Source organism: Aptenodytes patagonicus, chromosome 7, assembly GCF_965638725.1.
Source record: "Aptenodytes patagonicus chromosome 7, bAptPat1.pri.cur, whole genome shotgun sequence".
NCBI classification, from domain to species: domain Eukaryota; kingdom Metazoa; phylum Chordata; class Aves; order Sphenisciformes; family Spheniscidae; genus Aptenodytes; species Aptenodytes patagonicus.
In genome coordinates this window covers 46,435,165-46,450,663 of record NC_134955.1, presented here as the reverse complement: position 1 = coordinate 46,450,663, position 15,499 = coordinate 46,435,165, and the positions used below count along the sequence as shown (strand labels likewise).

At 52.6% G+C, this 15,499-nt stretch overlaps 3 protein-coding genes across 3 annotated transcripts in view; 2 read left to right on the top strand and 1 right to left on the bottom strand.

Annotated features, from left to right (window-relative positions):
- Positions 1 to 1,631, top strand: part of LTBP2 (latent transforming growth factor beta binding protein 2) — a 75,482-nt gene extending 73,851 nt beyond the window's left edge. Inside the window, exon 35 of the mRNA XM_076345104.1 lies at positions 732 to 1,631. Coding sequence (XP_076201219.1) covers positions 732 to 898 — 167 coding nt within the window. The 3' untranslated portion in view covers positions 899 to 1,631. The remainder of the gene's footprint in view (positions 1 to 731) is intronic.
- A 677-nt stretch (positions 1,632 to 2,308) lies between these two features.
- Positions 2,309 to 4,490, bottom strand: NPC2 (NPC intracellular cholesterol transporter 2). Its single transcript, XM_076343426.1, has 4 exons — positions 4,365 to 4,490; positions 4,172 to 4,279; positions 3,744 to 3,916; positions 2,309 to 3,095 (listed from the first exon to the last, which is right to left on the bottom strand). Exons 1-4 carry the CDS (start codon positions 4,447 to 4,449, stop codon positions 3,009 to 3,011), a joined length of 453 nt encoding a protein of 150 aa, XP_076199541.1. The 5' UTR covers positions 4,450 to 4,490; the 3' UTR covers positions 2,309 to 3,008.
- Positions 4,491 to 9,096: 4,606 nt separating this feature from the next.
- On the top strand, positions 9,097 to 10,372 carry ISCA2 (iron-sulfur cluster assembly 2). The gene is made up of 4 exons (XM_076345103.1): positions 9,097 to 9,160; positions 9,371 to 9,539; positions 9,685 to 9,800; positions 9,991 to 10,372. The coding sequence occupies exons 1-4, from the start codon at positions 9,102 to 9,104 to the stop codon at positions 10,163 to 10,165; spliced, it is 519 nt and encodes a 172-aa protein (XP_076201218.1). The 5' UTR covers positions 9,097 to 9,101; the 3' UTR covers positions 10,166 to 10,372.
- The last annotated feature ends 5,127 nt before the right edge of the window (positions 10,373 to 15,499 follow it).

Here is a 15,499-nt window from a genome sequence, read left to right as displayed (position 1 = left end):
GGAGGTCCTGTGGCTGCAAACAAGGGCTCTGAGGTACACAGGGATGCTCTGCCCAGCTGGTGGCCCCACTGCAAGTTGGGGTAGCTCAGGCAGGGTGTCCAGGGAAGTGCATTTAGCAGAGCAGACCCGTCGCAGCAGGACAGCTGCTGTAGGGCTCACATGCACGCTCTAGCCCAGCGGCGAGCCAGCCAAGTGAGCCCTTTGGCACAGTTTGCAGGTTAATAAAACAAGCCCTTGTTTGCGCAGCGCGAGGTCCCTCTGTGTTCTGGTCCTGGAGGTGATAATCAGCCTCTCAGGGCCACCATCATCTGCCTCGTTGGCCTTGTCAGATCTGGAAAGGGCGTTTTCCAAGGCTGGAGGCAGCCTTTCTCCTAGATCTTACGCTAGCACAACTTATTAGCAGGAAGCTGCTAACCCAGGGGTGTCACCAGCTGCAGAGCATGGGGGGGTGTCCTTATCTGGTGTGCATTGCTGGGGAGTGTACCCTCCTGTACTGGGGGATGCCAAATGCTGGGGATTCACCCTTGGGGAGTGAGGGATCTCTGCAGATGTGCTGAGGGGTGTGGGAGGCTGGTGGGGTCACGTTCAGCATCCTGGAGGTGCTGGGAGGGGGCACGGGGCACCTGTGCGAGAGGGCTGGGGAGGTGGCAGGGGCACAAGGAGATGTTGGCTGTGGGCTGGGACTGCTCACTGTGCCACCAGCTCACCCCCAGTCCTTCTCTTCCTTGCAGACATCAACGAGTGCGAGGAGGTGGGCGGCTCTGAGCCCCTGTGCCGGTATGGTACCTGTGAGAACACAGAGGGCTCCTACCGCTGCCACTGCTCGCCGGGCTATGTGGCCCTGGCCCGGCCCCACCACTGCGTGCCCCAGACAGCCCAGAGCCCAGCAGCAGCGTAGCTCTAGGGGAGTGGGGGTGAGGGTGCTCCCCTCTGGCGTGTGACTCTGGGATCTGGGAGCACGGAGAAAGGCCCCCTAGGGCTGCGGGTGCTTCGAGGCTCTTTGCTCCTCCCCCTCCAAAGCGCACAACTTCCCCGCCACCTCTCTCTACAGGCCAGGGCTGAGCTCCCAGCCTCTGCACCCCCTCCACCCCGCCAGTCCCTGCTCCTGCCGCAGCAGAGCCCACTCCGGCCCCCAGCACCCGTCACATCGCCCCGTGCTGTGGAGGCTCACGGGACGCCTTCCCCTGTCACGCAGCCCCAGCCTCCCCCCCTCGCCATGCTGAGAAAGGGGGTTCATCTCCCCACCACTGCTGCACTGACCTAGCGACAAGCCTCACCCACACTGCAGGTGTTGGCCCCGCTCCTCCTGAAGCATCCAGCCCCCAGGCCAGAGCTTTGAGGGGGGAGTCAACCCCAGCTTTCTAAAGCTGCTGCTTAACCTTGGGGCATGGTGGAGAGGCCAGAAGGGCCCCAGGGCCAGCTCTCCCTGCAGCCAGCCCAGGCACATCCCTTAGCCCCACACTTTGCCTTTGTGCCCCACACTGGCTGAGCGGGGGGACGGGGAGGGGCAGGTCCAGCTTCCTTTCTGTAAAGTTGTTTGTTTTTTTTTTTTTAACCGAGTCTGCTGGAAACTTCTCTCATGTTGTTAAATAAAACATTTATTTTGGGCCCCTGTGGCTCAATACACTGGGGCTGGTCAGAACTGTGCTTGTCTTGCCTCTGCCAAGGGGTACCAGAGCCACGTCTGCCCTGTGGGTCCAGCCTGGCAAGGCCACCCTACTCTCTTAAGCCAATTCTTACCCCTCTCATGCTGGCATCTAGCCTTCTCCTGCTCCTGAGCCAGAGCAGAGACCCTTGCCAGGCCAAATACTTGCTTATCTCCCCAGCCCAGTGCCAGCTGCAGGAGCCAACTCCAGCACCCAGACAGCACAGGGGTTGTGGCCGCTCACACCCCGCCTTGTTCACACACAAGGGGGCTGCAGTTTAAGCATGAAGGTTTCTGCAGCTGGCAAGAGCCCTTGGACAGGTCTGGGAGCTGCTTTTCCAGCCCCAGGGCCCTCACTAGAAAAGCCTTTACCTACGCTGCAGCAAGCAAGGCCATGTTCTACACCACCGCCTCCTCAAGGAGCCTTTACACAATTTTGGGCCAGCAAAAGACCAGCAAAGCAGGAGCACCAGCCAGACTGCTAGCTGGACACCCTGGCAGCCAGATACCCAGCTGCTCGCAGGTCACCCACACTCAGGCCAGCATACCACCTCCATCCATGCCTTCAGCTGAGAAATAAGACCAGCCCAACCCCAACTAGAAGATGCCCAGCCACTCTGCTTTTCCTCCTGCTCCTTTTCACTCACAGAAGACACAAACAGATTTTGTCTAGCCTTTATTAAAAGGAAAGTTATAAAAAGAGGTTCAGGAGCTCCCAGCAGCTCCAAGTTAGTAGTAGTGCAAACCACTGGTTAGAGAAAGAATCATCCCTGCAGAGACGCCGAATGCCATTTGGTTTTGCATCCACAAAAAGGAAGTTTTCCCAGCTGCAGTCCTGTTGGCTTGAGCAGGGGCCCAGGACAGAGCAGGCCACCAGCTCAGGGAAAGCCTCCTCTCCTTCAGCTGCATGGATGGCAAACGCAGGTCCCAAGGGCATCCCGGTTGCGACGGAGCAGGAGAAGTGCAGGAGGGTGGATGCCACCAGCATTCTAGAAGAGGCACTGAAAGGTTACCAGGTAGCAGCTCAGACACTAGCCAGGTTCATTTGTAGAGAAATTCCTTTGTGAGGACAGACAGCTCCATTTCAAACAACTACAGCATCTCCACAGAGCGGCCAAAGGATGATGCTCAGTCACTCCTGCAGCAGACACTGCTCCCCCTTGAGCTGCTGTGAGAACACCCCAGGGGGCTCTAAATGGGGTAAGAGCCCTCTGCCCACAGGTGACTTTGCAGGAACACAGTACTGGCTGCTCAGAGGCTGCAGAGCTCTGAAGGAAGCAGTAAGAAATGCTTATTATATAAAAGAATTTGGCCTGTGTTGTCTTCTGTTTTTCCCCTCCCCAAGCCCTGATGGCAGGGCTCCTCAGCTGGTGATCTGAACTGGTATCTTCCAGCAGAACAACATCTGGTCCTGGTCATCCACCAGCTCCCACTTCACAATCAGTTTAATCTGAAAGCGAGAGAAGAGCAGAGAGAAATGAGAGTATTCAGGAAACCGCAAGGCAAGGACACGGTGGGGAGTTGTTACTTGTGTGGAGCAAGGAGGTCCCGGGAGCTCTGTGCAAAAAGGACTGAGCTGGGGCATTGCCCCCGCTGCAGTAGGTGGGCCATGCTCATGTGGTGGCTCCTGGAGTATCTTACATGGATGGAGGGTTCTGCTGCGTGACACAGGAGACCTCCACACACTGCACTTGGATCCCCACTCTCCGAGTAAGCAGAGAGTGGAAACACCCTGCAGCCTCCCAGCTGAACTGCACCCTGGAGCTGAGCACCCCCAGTTTGGGAGCATTTGGCTGAATGCAGCAGGCTCTGCAGGGAGGCTACATGCAAGCACAGTACAGAACAGGCAGATAGTTGGGCAGCTGAAGCCACTTCTCAGCAGCTGGAGCCAGGCTGCTTCCTCTCCTGGGTCTGTCCCAAAGTGGGAACTTGAGACAGAGTCATACTCACAGCAGAAGTGCCACCAGATAGTCTGAGGACTCCTCTAACCTCTTCCCCACCACCACAGGACAAGGTGTCCTTCCTTAAAGGCAGGTGGCAGGACTGTCCCAGGAAGGACGGTAGCTCTGAGGAGCAGACCAGCTGCCCGCTTACTTACACTGGGGTACTCGCTCTTCACAGGGAGTTTATTCAGGTAGCTGTAGGAACGGCCCTTCTGAATGGGGCACTGGATCCCAGACTTGCATCCATCAGGCTCAGGAATGGGAAAGGGTATGTCCACGTGCAGCATCTCCCCGTACACCCTCGCTTTGCTGCCCTGACTCTCGATCTCTGCAGAACATGGAGAAGTGTGAGCACGGCACCGGAGCAGAGAACACATTTCTACCTTACGGCCCCCCCGCCCTTGACGTAACCTAGAGGCTGCGAGAACACAATTAAGTGACACTCTTCCTCCCTGGCCACTTCTTCCCACACAGACCTCTCTGCAGCCACCTTTCCCCACTCCCCTCCAAGCAGTGCGACACAGAAGTGATCACCTCCCCCCTGCCCACCCCCCGACACCCCAGCTAGGGAAGCGATGCTTACTGCTGGCGAAGGTGACATTGATGCTGTAGGATGTCCCCTTGTGGAGCTGGCAGGGCTGCGTGGGGCAGGGGCTCACGTTCACCTCTTGGATGCTGCCGTCTTTGGAACCTGCAAGGAAGAGCCGGGCTTACCGGGCCTTCTCCGCCTGCTGACCCCCCCTCCGCACGCCTCCCCGCCGCCCCCAACCACTCACCGCAGTCGACGAAGCGGAGGGGCTCGGCCAGGGCGGTGGCGGCGGCGCCCAGCGCCAGGAGCAGAGCGAGCGGGGACGGCGCCATGGCGGCGGCAGGAGCGGGAACGGCGGCGACGGCTCCTCCGCGGCGTCACATGAGCGCGGCGGCCCCGCCCGCCGGTCAGCTGGGGCGCGCCCCGCCCGCGGGGCCGGGCCGGGGGCGGGGGCTCCGCCGGGGGGGGGTCCCTTAGCGCCGGGGCGGCTGAGGCTGGACCGCGCCGCCCTGCCGCCCCCGGGGCCGAGGGGGAGCAGCCCTGGCCTCATCGGGCAAGGCGGCCGTCTGGAAAAGGGCGGCCGATACACCGCCGCGGCTCCTCCGGTAGAGGAGAGGAGAGGAGAGGAGAGGACAGCGGGGGAGGAGGGCTGTGCTGGAACTACAGCGCTTGGACAGACAGACGCCCTCTCCGACAGCGCTGCTACTGGAAATCCCCGCTCCTGGGCTGCGCTGGTGCACGCAGTGCTAAAGGGCCGCAGCTGGAGGACATGCTCACGTCAGGCAGTGCGATGGGCTGGGAAGCTCCTTCAGTGCCTCTACTGAAAGGGTAAAAAAATAAAAAGAAGCTAGCGTAGTAGACTGGCCTGTAGCCTTACTCATTACTTACTCTGTACCTGATGTTTTGCATGTTGAAAGCTGTCGGTGTAACCCGAGTGCCGAGAGTTACACCTACTAAGTAATTGGTGTGGTTGCTGCCTTTCACAGCACGTAGGTTAGTCCTGCTTCTCAAACTCGTGAAACGCCGGAGACGCCCAGCTTTGTGCTGTGGATGCTGAGACAAGCCAGAGGATGTTGAAGATGCTTCAGCAAGCCTTTGACCCAAGCTAAAGTTTACAGCTTCTCACCAATTTCACACGGTAGCAAGTGTTACTCTTAACGGGGTCACGTCAGGAACATAATAGAAAGGCACGTGAGTGATGATTCGGTAGGAACGCGGCAGAGCTGACACAGCTTCTTCCGTCAGACCTCTGTCCCAGTAAGGTGTCTGCCTACTCAGCTTCAGCTGCGCTGCCAAGTGCCTCAGAGGCAAAACCCCCACGCTTTGCTCAGGCTTTCCACAGAGTGTGTCACACCAGAAACCCCAGAGGTGTTAGCAGGACTGAGGGGGACTTGCTCTTGTGCATCTCTCTGCTGAGCATTTTACCTCTTCAGAAAAAAAAAAAAGGATCCCTTCCTTCAGAAAGAGCGGGGCTTTTTTTTTTTTTTTTTTTAAGATTCTGAATTAGCAATCAGTTTGCAGAGGCCTCAAGCAAGCAGACCAGGGTGCTTACAGCAGCCCTATCAAAAAACAAACAAACAAACAAATGACCTTGCTGAGACTAAGCCATATATTTAAGCCCACCTAGCACTCTTCATAACTGATCCACATAAAGTCTTTTCCTTGCACATGGGAACTCATGCCCTTAGAAAGGCTTTCCTTCTCCACATCCTTGAAGCCTTACAGATGATAAACAAAGCTGCCTATCTGACCGCCAGGACAGAAGCGCGGTCAGGTCAGAGCAACACCATGAACTACCATCACACATTCACAGGATAAGCAGCGTCACACTTGGGAGCAAATTTCACAGTGCATTAAACCAGGATGCCTCCCTGTGAAACAGCTTTCCAGATGCCTTTGCTTTGCAGCAATAGCAGCAACTACATACATACAAGGCTACACGTATTTCAAAGGCTTTGAACTAAAAATTGGTGAACCTAGAATCAGAATTAACACGTCTGTCCCCCCCCCAACTCGATTAATAAAAAGCCCAATAAGCCTAAGTTTGTAAAACTACAGCCAAGGCCTTTACACAAGAAAGAAGCAGAAACCTTCTGCTCAAGGTTTTTAGCTGGTATCACACATTACCATCATGCCAGTTTTGCAATAACCGCACTAAAGCTTAAATTCCTCAGGGCAGCATAACCATCATCAGCCTGACAGACCTTGCTTTTAGGCAAATGCCCCTTTCGACATCCGATACAGGACGTGGGCCTCCAGGACACCTTGGGGCACAACGTTTCACCAAAATACTTCAGAAATAGTCAATGCAACTTTAGGCTGGTCTCATTATTTTGCAAATAGGCAAGCAGGCAGAACTCCTCCCAGATTACCGACATCACGGGGAGCTTGTGTTAAGGTGCAGAAACACCAGGAGAAAAGGCAAAGAAAGCCAACAGATAAATTCTTTCCAGCAAGACTAATACTCAAGTTCTTCATTTCTGTAATCCAACCAACTCTATTACATGAGGAAGAAGTCTACGGTTCCACTTTATGAGCTGGCTACACCCAATGACTCCAAATCCCTCTAACAGCATTGCACTTGCAGCTCGGTAAACAGATGCACCTGCAGGCCCTACAGCAGCACTGAATACAGAAGTCAGGTTCTCAGGAAAATCCACATACAGAGACTAATCAATTTTACTGTTCTTTCAGCCAGAACATGCTCCTTTTGCTACGAATCATCAGAATTCACATTGAAACGCATCGCAAGCCGCTCTCGCATTCAACGCCATGCCAGAGGTTTTATTATCACCAGCTTCTGAATAGCTGAAACAAGCTCAGTTTTCCACCAAAACAGATACAAGATGATTTAAGCATACATTGCAGAGGAGAATAGAGTGAATTCAACTCCCAGGCAGATCTCTTCAATACAGTGTGCTTGAAGAGAGTTAAAGGAACTCCCCAAACCCAGATAACCACAGACCAGAATAACAAGGGGAAAACAAAACACAACGAAACCTAAAACCAGTTTACATTAAGCTATCAGGAACAAGATGACCAACAAAATCACAGCCCAGGAAGGAAGAAAACCTAGACCATAATTCTGAGTGAGAAAAAACCACCACCATACCACATAGCTAGCAGAAGGAAAAACCAGCCAGTAATAAGAAAAAGGTGCAAAGAAGTAGCTGTTCTCCTTAGTTACACTCACCTCTCCTAGCCACTCAAAAAATCTGCCTCCAGCACCTGAGTTACTCCTCAGCGTAGTGGATTATTAATTAGATTAAATTAACTCTGAGTGAGGCCAGCTGGCCTCTTTCTCATTCTTTTGGTCTGCAGTAATCATCTGAGCAACATCCTAAAGTGCTTTGAAGATACTTGTCACACTTCTGACACTTCACACTGGTAAAAATTAAGGCAATTAGAAAGTAAGAGTGTCTATTTTTTGGGGCTATATCCATTCTCCAAAAGGCGTTCACAGTGAATGCAGTCACAACATGGGGAAATGCAGTGGGATCAGTCTAATACACCCTGGAGGAGAGAGCAGCAAAGCCGGTGTGATACGGAAAGCAGGCATGATGATCCCCTGCCTTTTCTCCCAGGAGTTCGTGATTTGCTCCTCCAAAGTCATCTGCTTTTGGGACACCACATTGATAATAACTGGAGAAACATAGCAATATGCTTTTTTAAAATATTAAGTGTTCCAGTATGCCTGATTGAGGATTTATCAACCATTGCAGGTACCTGCATTAATACCAGCCCCCCTGGGACCCTGCCTGTAATACTTTCCTGGCTTTATCCTAACATCGTTAGAGTTAACCCAAGAGCAAGCAAAAATAAACAGCTCAAACTAGTCTTTATTTACATACTCAGGGTGGGACAAATAAGCAAAAGCACGTGGTTGCAAAAGCATCACCTTGCTTGTAGTGGAACGGTGAGAAAGCAAACCGTCACAGAGTCCCAAGGTCCCCTGACATTAAATCACCCCCTCCCGCTGGGATGACCGGTTTTCCCCCGCCATCCCACTGTGTGACTCTCCACAAGCCTGGCTGGGGGTGAGGAACAGGATTCCTCCCGCAGAAACGCATGAGGAAGAAGGAGATAAAGACTTTTAACCGCAGGCACATCTGTGAGCGACCAGCCAGACTGCTGTCACATGTCAGATGATCAGGAGGAGGTGAAACCATGGAGGGAAACATTCCTCAGGCGACTACAGGGGAGGCCGCCGGGCCTGCCCGGTGCTGTGGGGCCCTGCTTGGGCAGGAGGAAAGCCAGGAGCAGGGAGGGACAACAGGGGCGCGGCGGAGGCCGAGCACGCGTCCGCAGCGCCAGGGCGGTAAGCAGCCACCTGAAGGAAAACCGGCCTCCGCAGGGATTTCTGAGCTGAGCCCCCGCCTGGTAAAAGGACAGCAAACCAGAAAAGCCAGGATCAGGGAAAAACCCTACAAACCCTTCAGCCCAGGCCCCATATTTGCTCCTCTGCTTGCCTAGCTTCCCCTGCGCAGCATCTTGATCCCTCTCAGGGTCTCTGGGTACTGCTCAGAATAAAAAAACCTCACAGCTAATTCCAGGGCAAACATGCTCTGCTGGAGAGCGCTGCGTTATTTATTTTATTACTCTTTATTGTCTTATTGCAGTTTATTTCCCTCCATGAGTACTGCCACTTGTGGAGGCAAACACTCCCAAGGACGAACGGCGGCTTCGTGCCTTTGTGCAAAGCTCCGGCGGCTTTGCTGGCGTTACCGAGCCAGCAGCCGAGCTCTACCCGCGGAGGGACGCTGCCTCCGGAGACGCACCGCGCCGCCCGGCCGGGTCGGCCCGCCCGGTGGAGGTGCCGCCGCCCCCGGCCCGCTGGGGCGGGCAGCGCGTTGCCTAGCAACCTCCGCCGGCTCAGCACTTCCCCCTCGGCGGGCGCCATGTCGGCCCTCGCCGGAAGCGGCGGCGGCGGCGGTAGCCAATGGGCGGGCGGGGGCGGGGCGCCGAGGCGGGCGCGGGGGGCAGTATGGCGGCGCCGGGGGCGCTGAGGCGCTGGTGGAGGTTGGCGCTGGGAGGTCGGACGAGGTACCGCTCCGCGGCGGCGGCGGCGGGCCCGCTCGGTCCCCTTGGCCCGCCGGGGGGTGTCGAGTGTCCCCGTGCGTCGCCACTTCTGCGGCAGGGGGTGGCGGCTGCGGGGGTGGGGGCCGAGCGCGCCGCCCAGCGCGGGGTCGGGCCGGCTGCCCTCGACGGGGACCCCTCTGAGGCTCCCCCTTTCCTCCCCTCTCCCTGAGGCAGCTGGTGTCCCGCTCCCCTGTGCCGAGGACGAGCGCTGCCGAGGCCCCCGCCGGGTCCTGCCTGTGCGGTTGGCCGCCCGCTGCGGTGGGCATCGTCCTTCTCCCAGCCGGGCCCGACGGAGAGCGACCCCAGCGAGGGACAGGTCTTCCTCAGCGAGAGCTGCGTGAAGGTAGGGACCCCGGGAGGCAGTTCGGGTGCCTCTGGGAGGGATTCCAAACTGCCTGGCCTGTCCTGGGCACGCATAGGGCAGGCATTTGAGTGCTTGCCAGTTTGTTCAGCAGGTCTTTTAACCCTCTTCCTTTTTTTCTTTGCAGAGGCTGCTAGAGATCACAGAAGGCTCAGAGTTTCTCAGGCTGCAGGTGGAAGGAGGTGGATGCTCTGGATTCCAGTACAAGTTTTCCTTGGACACAGTTATCAATCCTGATGACAGGCAAGGACAAAGGGGTCTAGTTGTGGTCGGGTGTGACTGTTCTTGGCAAAGGTAACAAGAAGGGTGTGCATGACATGACAGTATCTTGAATTGAAGGGAAGAAGCCTGTGAGATAAGGAAACTGCTCAGGCTTTGCTTCTCTGTCGGGTCTGCAGCACAGTTAATGGTTAAATATGCTGCTTTTCTGCAGGGTGTTTGAACAAGGTGGTGCCCGTGTGGTCGTGGATGTGGACAGCCTGGCCTTTGTGAAAGGTTCCATGGTGGACTTCAGCCAGGAGCTGATTCGCAGCTCCTTCCAGGTGGTGAGCAACCCCCAGGCAGAGAAGGGTTGCTCATGTGGGACTTCCTTCTCTGTCAAATTCTGACTGGACTTCCCATGGATGGACACTGTCTGCAGACACTTCCTGGCAGTCTTCAGAGGGTTTTTGCTTGTTCTTTTCCCAGCTGCTCCCTCTCATCTCCCTTACCCTGTAACACAGCCGTTACACATGACTCCAGCTGTGTGTGTGTCTGCACTGAGCCTATCTCCAAGATTTGTTGGCCTTCCCTTCAGAAACATGAAGTAGCTGTGAGCACGCACATGGGAGCATCTTCAGCGCCTTGTGAACCACCAGCCAGGTGGTGCTGACTCACCTACCCTGTCCTGAATGTGGAACCACTTAACTGCTTGTCTCTGCAAGAGATGGCTGTATATATATATGTGTGTGTGTGTTTATTGAAAGTTCTTACTAAAAAAAAGTCTATTGATTGCTATTGCTCGTGCATTCCCACATAGGTAGAATCTGGGTTCTTTCAGGCTACCGTTGCTTATCCCTTGTCTTCCAGCTGAATGGGACTCGGAGTCTCTCTCCTATACACCTCCCAGTGTTGCTGGCTCTCCACTCCCCAACTCACAGTGGGCTTTTCCAGATACTTTGCTGTTCTCTTACCCAGCAGGCTTCTCTGAGTCCCAGGAACCTACAGTGGTTTTGCTGTTAGTCCCTGGGATGAAAGTTTTTACTTGTTCAGAGTAAGTGAAGCTAAAAAATTGAGGTAAGAAGAATTAATAGCTTATTTCTTTTATTTAAAAAAAGAAAAAGCTTGTATATATATAAAAATAAAATACACGGTCCTCCATCCCCCAGTGCTATTTTAGGCTGTTCCTAAAACTGACTTGGAGTTGTAGGTCATACAAACTCTCAGATTTCATAGTGTGTCTGCTGCCTTCCCTTGCCAGCAGGAAGGGAAGTTCAGGTGACACAGGCAGAGGAGGATCTGGAGTACTATTTAAGGGTCCTCAAGTCCTTTTGACTTAGTTGTCTGAGAATCTTTTCCGTAACTTGCTTCACCATTTAATCTCTGTCTAATTTGTGCCTGATTTGATGAAAGAATGAAATAGCTCTTTTCCTTTCTGAAACTCCCATGGAATGGGAAAATCTAGAAGTTTCCAGAATAACATCCTTTTGATTAGTCATTTTCTGTAATTTTTTATCTGCCACTAGATGTCTTTTAAATCAAAGTGATTCACCTGCTTCTGGGTGAAAGGAGAGATGGGGAAGCTATTTTTGTTCTTGTTTTATCTGATCATAACCAAATTGTCTAAGACTTGTTTCACGTGAGTGTGGGAGCACTGCATGACTTTGGTCTCAAGGAAACTGCTTATGGCAAATCATGAGCTTTTTGAGACTCCGTGCCACAGGCATTTTTGTTGTTAAGCTTCCCAAATGCCTTTCTAAACTAATCAGCAGTGCATACATACAGCACTGGTTTGCCTATTGATTTCTAGCGCTCAGAGAGTTGATAGCCAGCTATTTTCAGTTTCATCCGTAGCTGTTACAGGAGTTCATATGTGATCTGCTCTGACTTTGTCACATGGGGAATAGGGACAGGATTTGGAGCAGCAGCTCTTTTGGTTTAGCCCTTTCCACTTCTTCCATTTCCTGCAGTCAACAAGTTCTCCCTAGTTACGTTGCTATCAGAGGGAGCTGGATATAGCACTGTCCCATTTTGTAACAGGGAGTAAAAGGATGTGATTAAAAGACTTGTCTAAACCCCTGCAGGATGTTTTGGCCCTACCCTTATGCTCCCAGGTCTTGAATGTGATGTCAGCCAGAACTGCCTTTGAAAAGTGTAAGACCTAAAAGCTTGTGTAGGTAGAAGACATTGGATAAACTCAGTTTCTTTTGGCTGGGATAACTGAGGAATGAAAGCTGGCGGGAGGAATTGCTTTCTGAACCAGGAAGTACAGATCTGTTCCTGATCTATTTCACACAGTCTGACCTTGGTCAAGTCCCTTTTGGGATCTTTTATGGGAAATAAAAGTGCAGCAGTAGTTCTGGGGAGGTAGCAAACCAGCAGCTACCAAGGCTTTTTTCCCTAAACTAAAGCCTGCCTTCAGCCCCTGTAAGCATGCAGCCTTCATCTTGGATTACTGTTCTTACTAAATGTAAATGTGCCATGTCTGTTCAACCTAGCCAGGCTTCGCCAGGTTTCACCTGCCTTCACTCACTCTGCACTGATGAAGTAAATCAAGCAAGTGCTGTCCATGTGGAGTGCCACTCTCTTCAGAGAATTTGCCTCCTCCCTCCCAGGGACTGTACAGGGGATGAGGCTTTGGGTTCGTACCAGTGCCACCGGTGGCGTTGCTGGGCTCGCAGGGGAAGCTTGCAGGTGTGGCTTGCTTTGCCTGTGGTTCTGGCAGTACTGCTCTAACTGCACTAGGTGGACCCCTTACTCCTTGTGAGTCGCTGCGCGGGACATGTATGGGCATTTCGACTTCTGTCTGGGGTGAGGTTGGATCTGCTCCATGCAGGACCTAGGCAAGAGCAAAAGTTTCTTTGCAGCTGCCTATTTTGAAGGCAGGCTGGAGCTGAGTTCATCTGGTATTGCAGCAGTGTGGTCTCTAGATCAGAGAAACTGCTATGAGCTGGAGAGCAGTTCCAGCTGTACAACACGTTGCTCTTGGCCTCCTAGTCTTGCTTCCTGGGAGCAGCTATAATGGCCAAAGCTACTAGTCTTCCAGCTCCCAATGGGGAATGGGTGCAAAGGACTGTCTGTCACCTCCAGAGTCCTCCTGACTCTAAAAAAAGTCTGTCAGTACATCAGAAATGGAAAACTTCTGTCCATGTCTAGGAAGTCAGCAAAGGGGGTCATGTTAGCAGAGGGGGGTGACCTTGGTGAATTTTGGCTAGATCCTGGCTCCTATGGAAGAAAAAAACCAACCGGTCAAGGTTTGTACAGTGAATAGCCTTAGGGGGCAAAGGTGTCACCACACAGTAGGCTGTGGGGCGAGACCAGCAGCGCCAAGAGAAGGGTGCAGAGGATTAGACAGGGAATTTGATTCTGCCTGGGCTGTGAGGGACTGCCAAGGCACACCTGTGAGATGCCTACAGTGTGGGGATAGATGGGAGCCCTTGTTCGGAACCACCAAGAAAAAGCAGGAGTACAGAGCTGGAGGTGCCGCCTTTGCTTCATTGCAAATGAGAAACTGCAGTGGAAAATCTTTCTCTGCTCCCACATGAAGAAGGAGGATTCTCTCAGTTCACCCACCTGACAGGGAATGAATGATCAAGAAAGATATTTATGGAAACCTACATGAAGATGAAACTTCAAGGGAAAAGGGCACAATCATCAGTGTCACTGACAGGTGGGTAGAAGAGGATGGAATAGAAATCCTCACTTTGGTGAGGGCTTGTTGGAGTTCTGCAGGGACTTCTCAGTAGATGACCAGCACATCCTCAGCCTGTGACTCTGGCTCTGTTCTTCAAATTAGGTATCTACCATCACCTATTACCTGTGGGTCCCTCGTCCAAGCTTCAAGCCAGGCAGTGGTAGAGAAATGGCGGGTTTTTGTCATGCCCCTTTTCTCGTGGTTTAGGGATATGCATGGGAATACTGTGCTCACCTTGGTGGGCTTCTGTGTGGTATTACTTGCTACAAAGAGCATTTGGGGGTGAGTGGCTCCTGTAAGACCGAGGGCCAGCCTATGGTGGATGTTAGGGGAAGAACTGGCCCTCTTACCCCAAAATTTTCATCTGCAAAATTTTGCTAAGCTCAGTCCTCTCCCTTGTGAAATTCTATGTCTGTACAGAGCTGTTGGGTGAGTCAGGAAGACAGCCGGGGTGAGGAGCCAGTACCCCCCGGATGACACCCACTGGGGTTTCTGCTGCCCCCACACGGCAGTATAATTTCCTGCCTTCTTAGGGCTTGCCTGAATCCAGCACCTGGGGGAGGAATCACTGAATGGTGGAGGAGGCAATAACAGGAAGGCAGAAGTGCATGAAAGAAGGCTTCTCTTGTCTGTGTCCTGCACTGTGAAGGCAACTGCTTTTATATCAAGACTGTCTTCAGCCTCGCAAACATTTTGAACATCCACTGGCAGCTGGAAGTAAAAAACAGAGTGGTATAAACCTCGCTATTCATGCCCTTAGGTGGGACTAGCCAGAGGAGTTTACTGAATTCAGAGCAAGCATGCTCTGTTTCCAGGATGAGCTGCTACAGCACGTGCATAAGGACCAAACTGCATGCTCTCTCCACTAGCAAACACAGCAGTTGGGTTCATTAGCAGAGGGTGTGATAGGATGTGCGCCATGTTGATGCTTCATTCTCTTCCTGTTTTCATGCACAGCAGCTAAGTGCTCACCCAGCATTCACCATGCTCCTCTGGAATGGGCTGTAGCTGCCAGAGAGACTGGTTGCAGAGAAAGGGATAACCTCGCGTAATGGTGTGTTTGATACGACTGTCAGCCAGCCTGGAAAAAGAACCGCAGTTGAAGGAGAGCATTGGTGAGAATGAACTGCAGCCGCTTGTATTGTATCAAACTCTTCCATTTGGGTAATCTTTTTAGTGCCTTTTTTTTTTTTTTTTTTTTTTAAAAAGAGGATGAATCCTTGAACCAAATATAAAATATAAAATATAAAAACCTAGGTATAGGATTAATGGTGCAGTTTGCATCTTGCTGGGTTCTGAGGAGTATGTTCGCTCAGCGTGGTTTCCAGGATTAGGCTGCGACTGGCAGATACCTGCCCAGGAAACAGCTCGGTAGATCATGGACTTGGGGTGGGATAGCATCCAGTCGTGGACAGAAACGAAGCTGTTCATGACAGTGAGATGGGCCGTTACTCCAAGGTTGTGATTCCTCACCCTGTGGGGAGCAGTTTGTGCACAGTGCTTCCTGCCTCTGGCCTTCCCAGCACTTGTACGGCTCTTAATATTTCCTGCTTGAGCAATAAGAGTTTATGGCCCTAGTCTTTGTGGTTGATTAGAGCCCAAGTTTGTGCCCCTGTTTTAATCAGTGCTCATTTACCTTTGGCATCCTTCAGAGGAACAGAATGGTATGTCTTTCAGTTGCCATGGAAACAGTGAGACTAAATGCACATTTCCATGGCAACCTGCCATTATCTTCAGCTCTATCTGTGGGTCTCATTTTCTGACCATGGGGGTGGGGTGGTGAAAATGGAACTTCATCTCTTAAAAAAATTAAAAAAAAAAAAAAAAAGGAAAAGAAAGATGCTACCACCACCATCACCACCACCCCTTTTCTTCCTCTGGCTCAGGCTTGGGGCCGAGAGAGGCCTGTGACTATTGCCACCATCCTGTGCGCTGGGGCTCCAAGGTATTGTCTTCAGCTCCTTCTCTCCTTCACCCTTCTAAAAATAGAGACGTTCAGAACAATTTGATGACAATGTTCCAGCACTTCTCTGAGCTCTTTGTTTCCTCA

What these genes read in the sequence shown, in the direction of transcription:
- NPC2 (XM_076343426.1), bottom strand. Translation starts at nt 4,449, where the DNA reads ATGGCGCCGTCCCCGCTCGCTCTGCTCCTGGCGCTGGGCGCCGCCGCC. An exon ending in CCTCCGCTTCGTCGACTGCG is followed by an intron (nt 4,280 to 4,364) that starts GTGAGTGGTTGG and finishes TCTTCCTTGCAG; the next exon opens with GTTCCAAAGACGGCAGCATC. An exon ending in CAATGTCACCTTCGCCAGCA is followed by an intron (nt 3,917 to 4,171) that starts GTAAGCATCGCT and finishes CATGTTCTGCAG; the next exon opens with AGATCGAGAGTCAGGGCAGC.
- ISCA2 (XM_076345103.1), top strand. Translation starts at nt 9,102, where the DNA reads ATGGCGGCGCCGGGGGCGCTGAGGCGCTGGTGGAGGTTGGCGCTGGGA. An exon ending in GCGCTGGGAGGTCGGACGAG is followed by an intron (nt 9,161 to 9,370) that starts GTACCGCTCCGC and finishes TCCCTGAGGCAG; the next exon opens with CTGGTGTCCCGCTCCCCTGT. An exon ending in GTTATCAATCCTGATGACAG is followed by an intron (nt 9,801 to 9,990) that starts GCAAGGACAAAG and finishes GCTTTTCTGCAG; the next exon opens with GGTGTTTGAACAAGGTGGTG.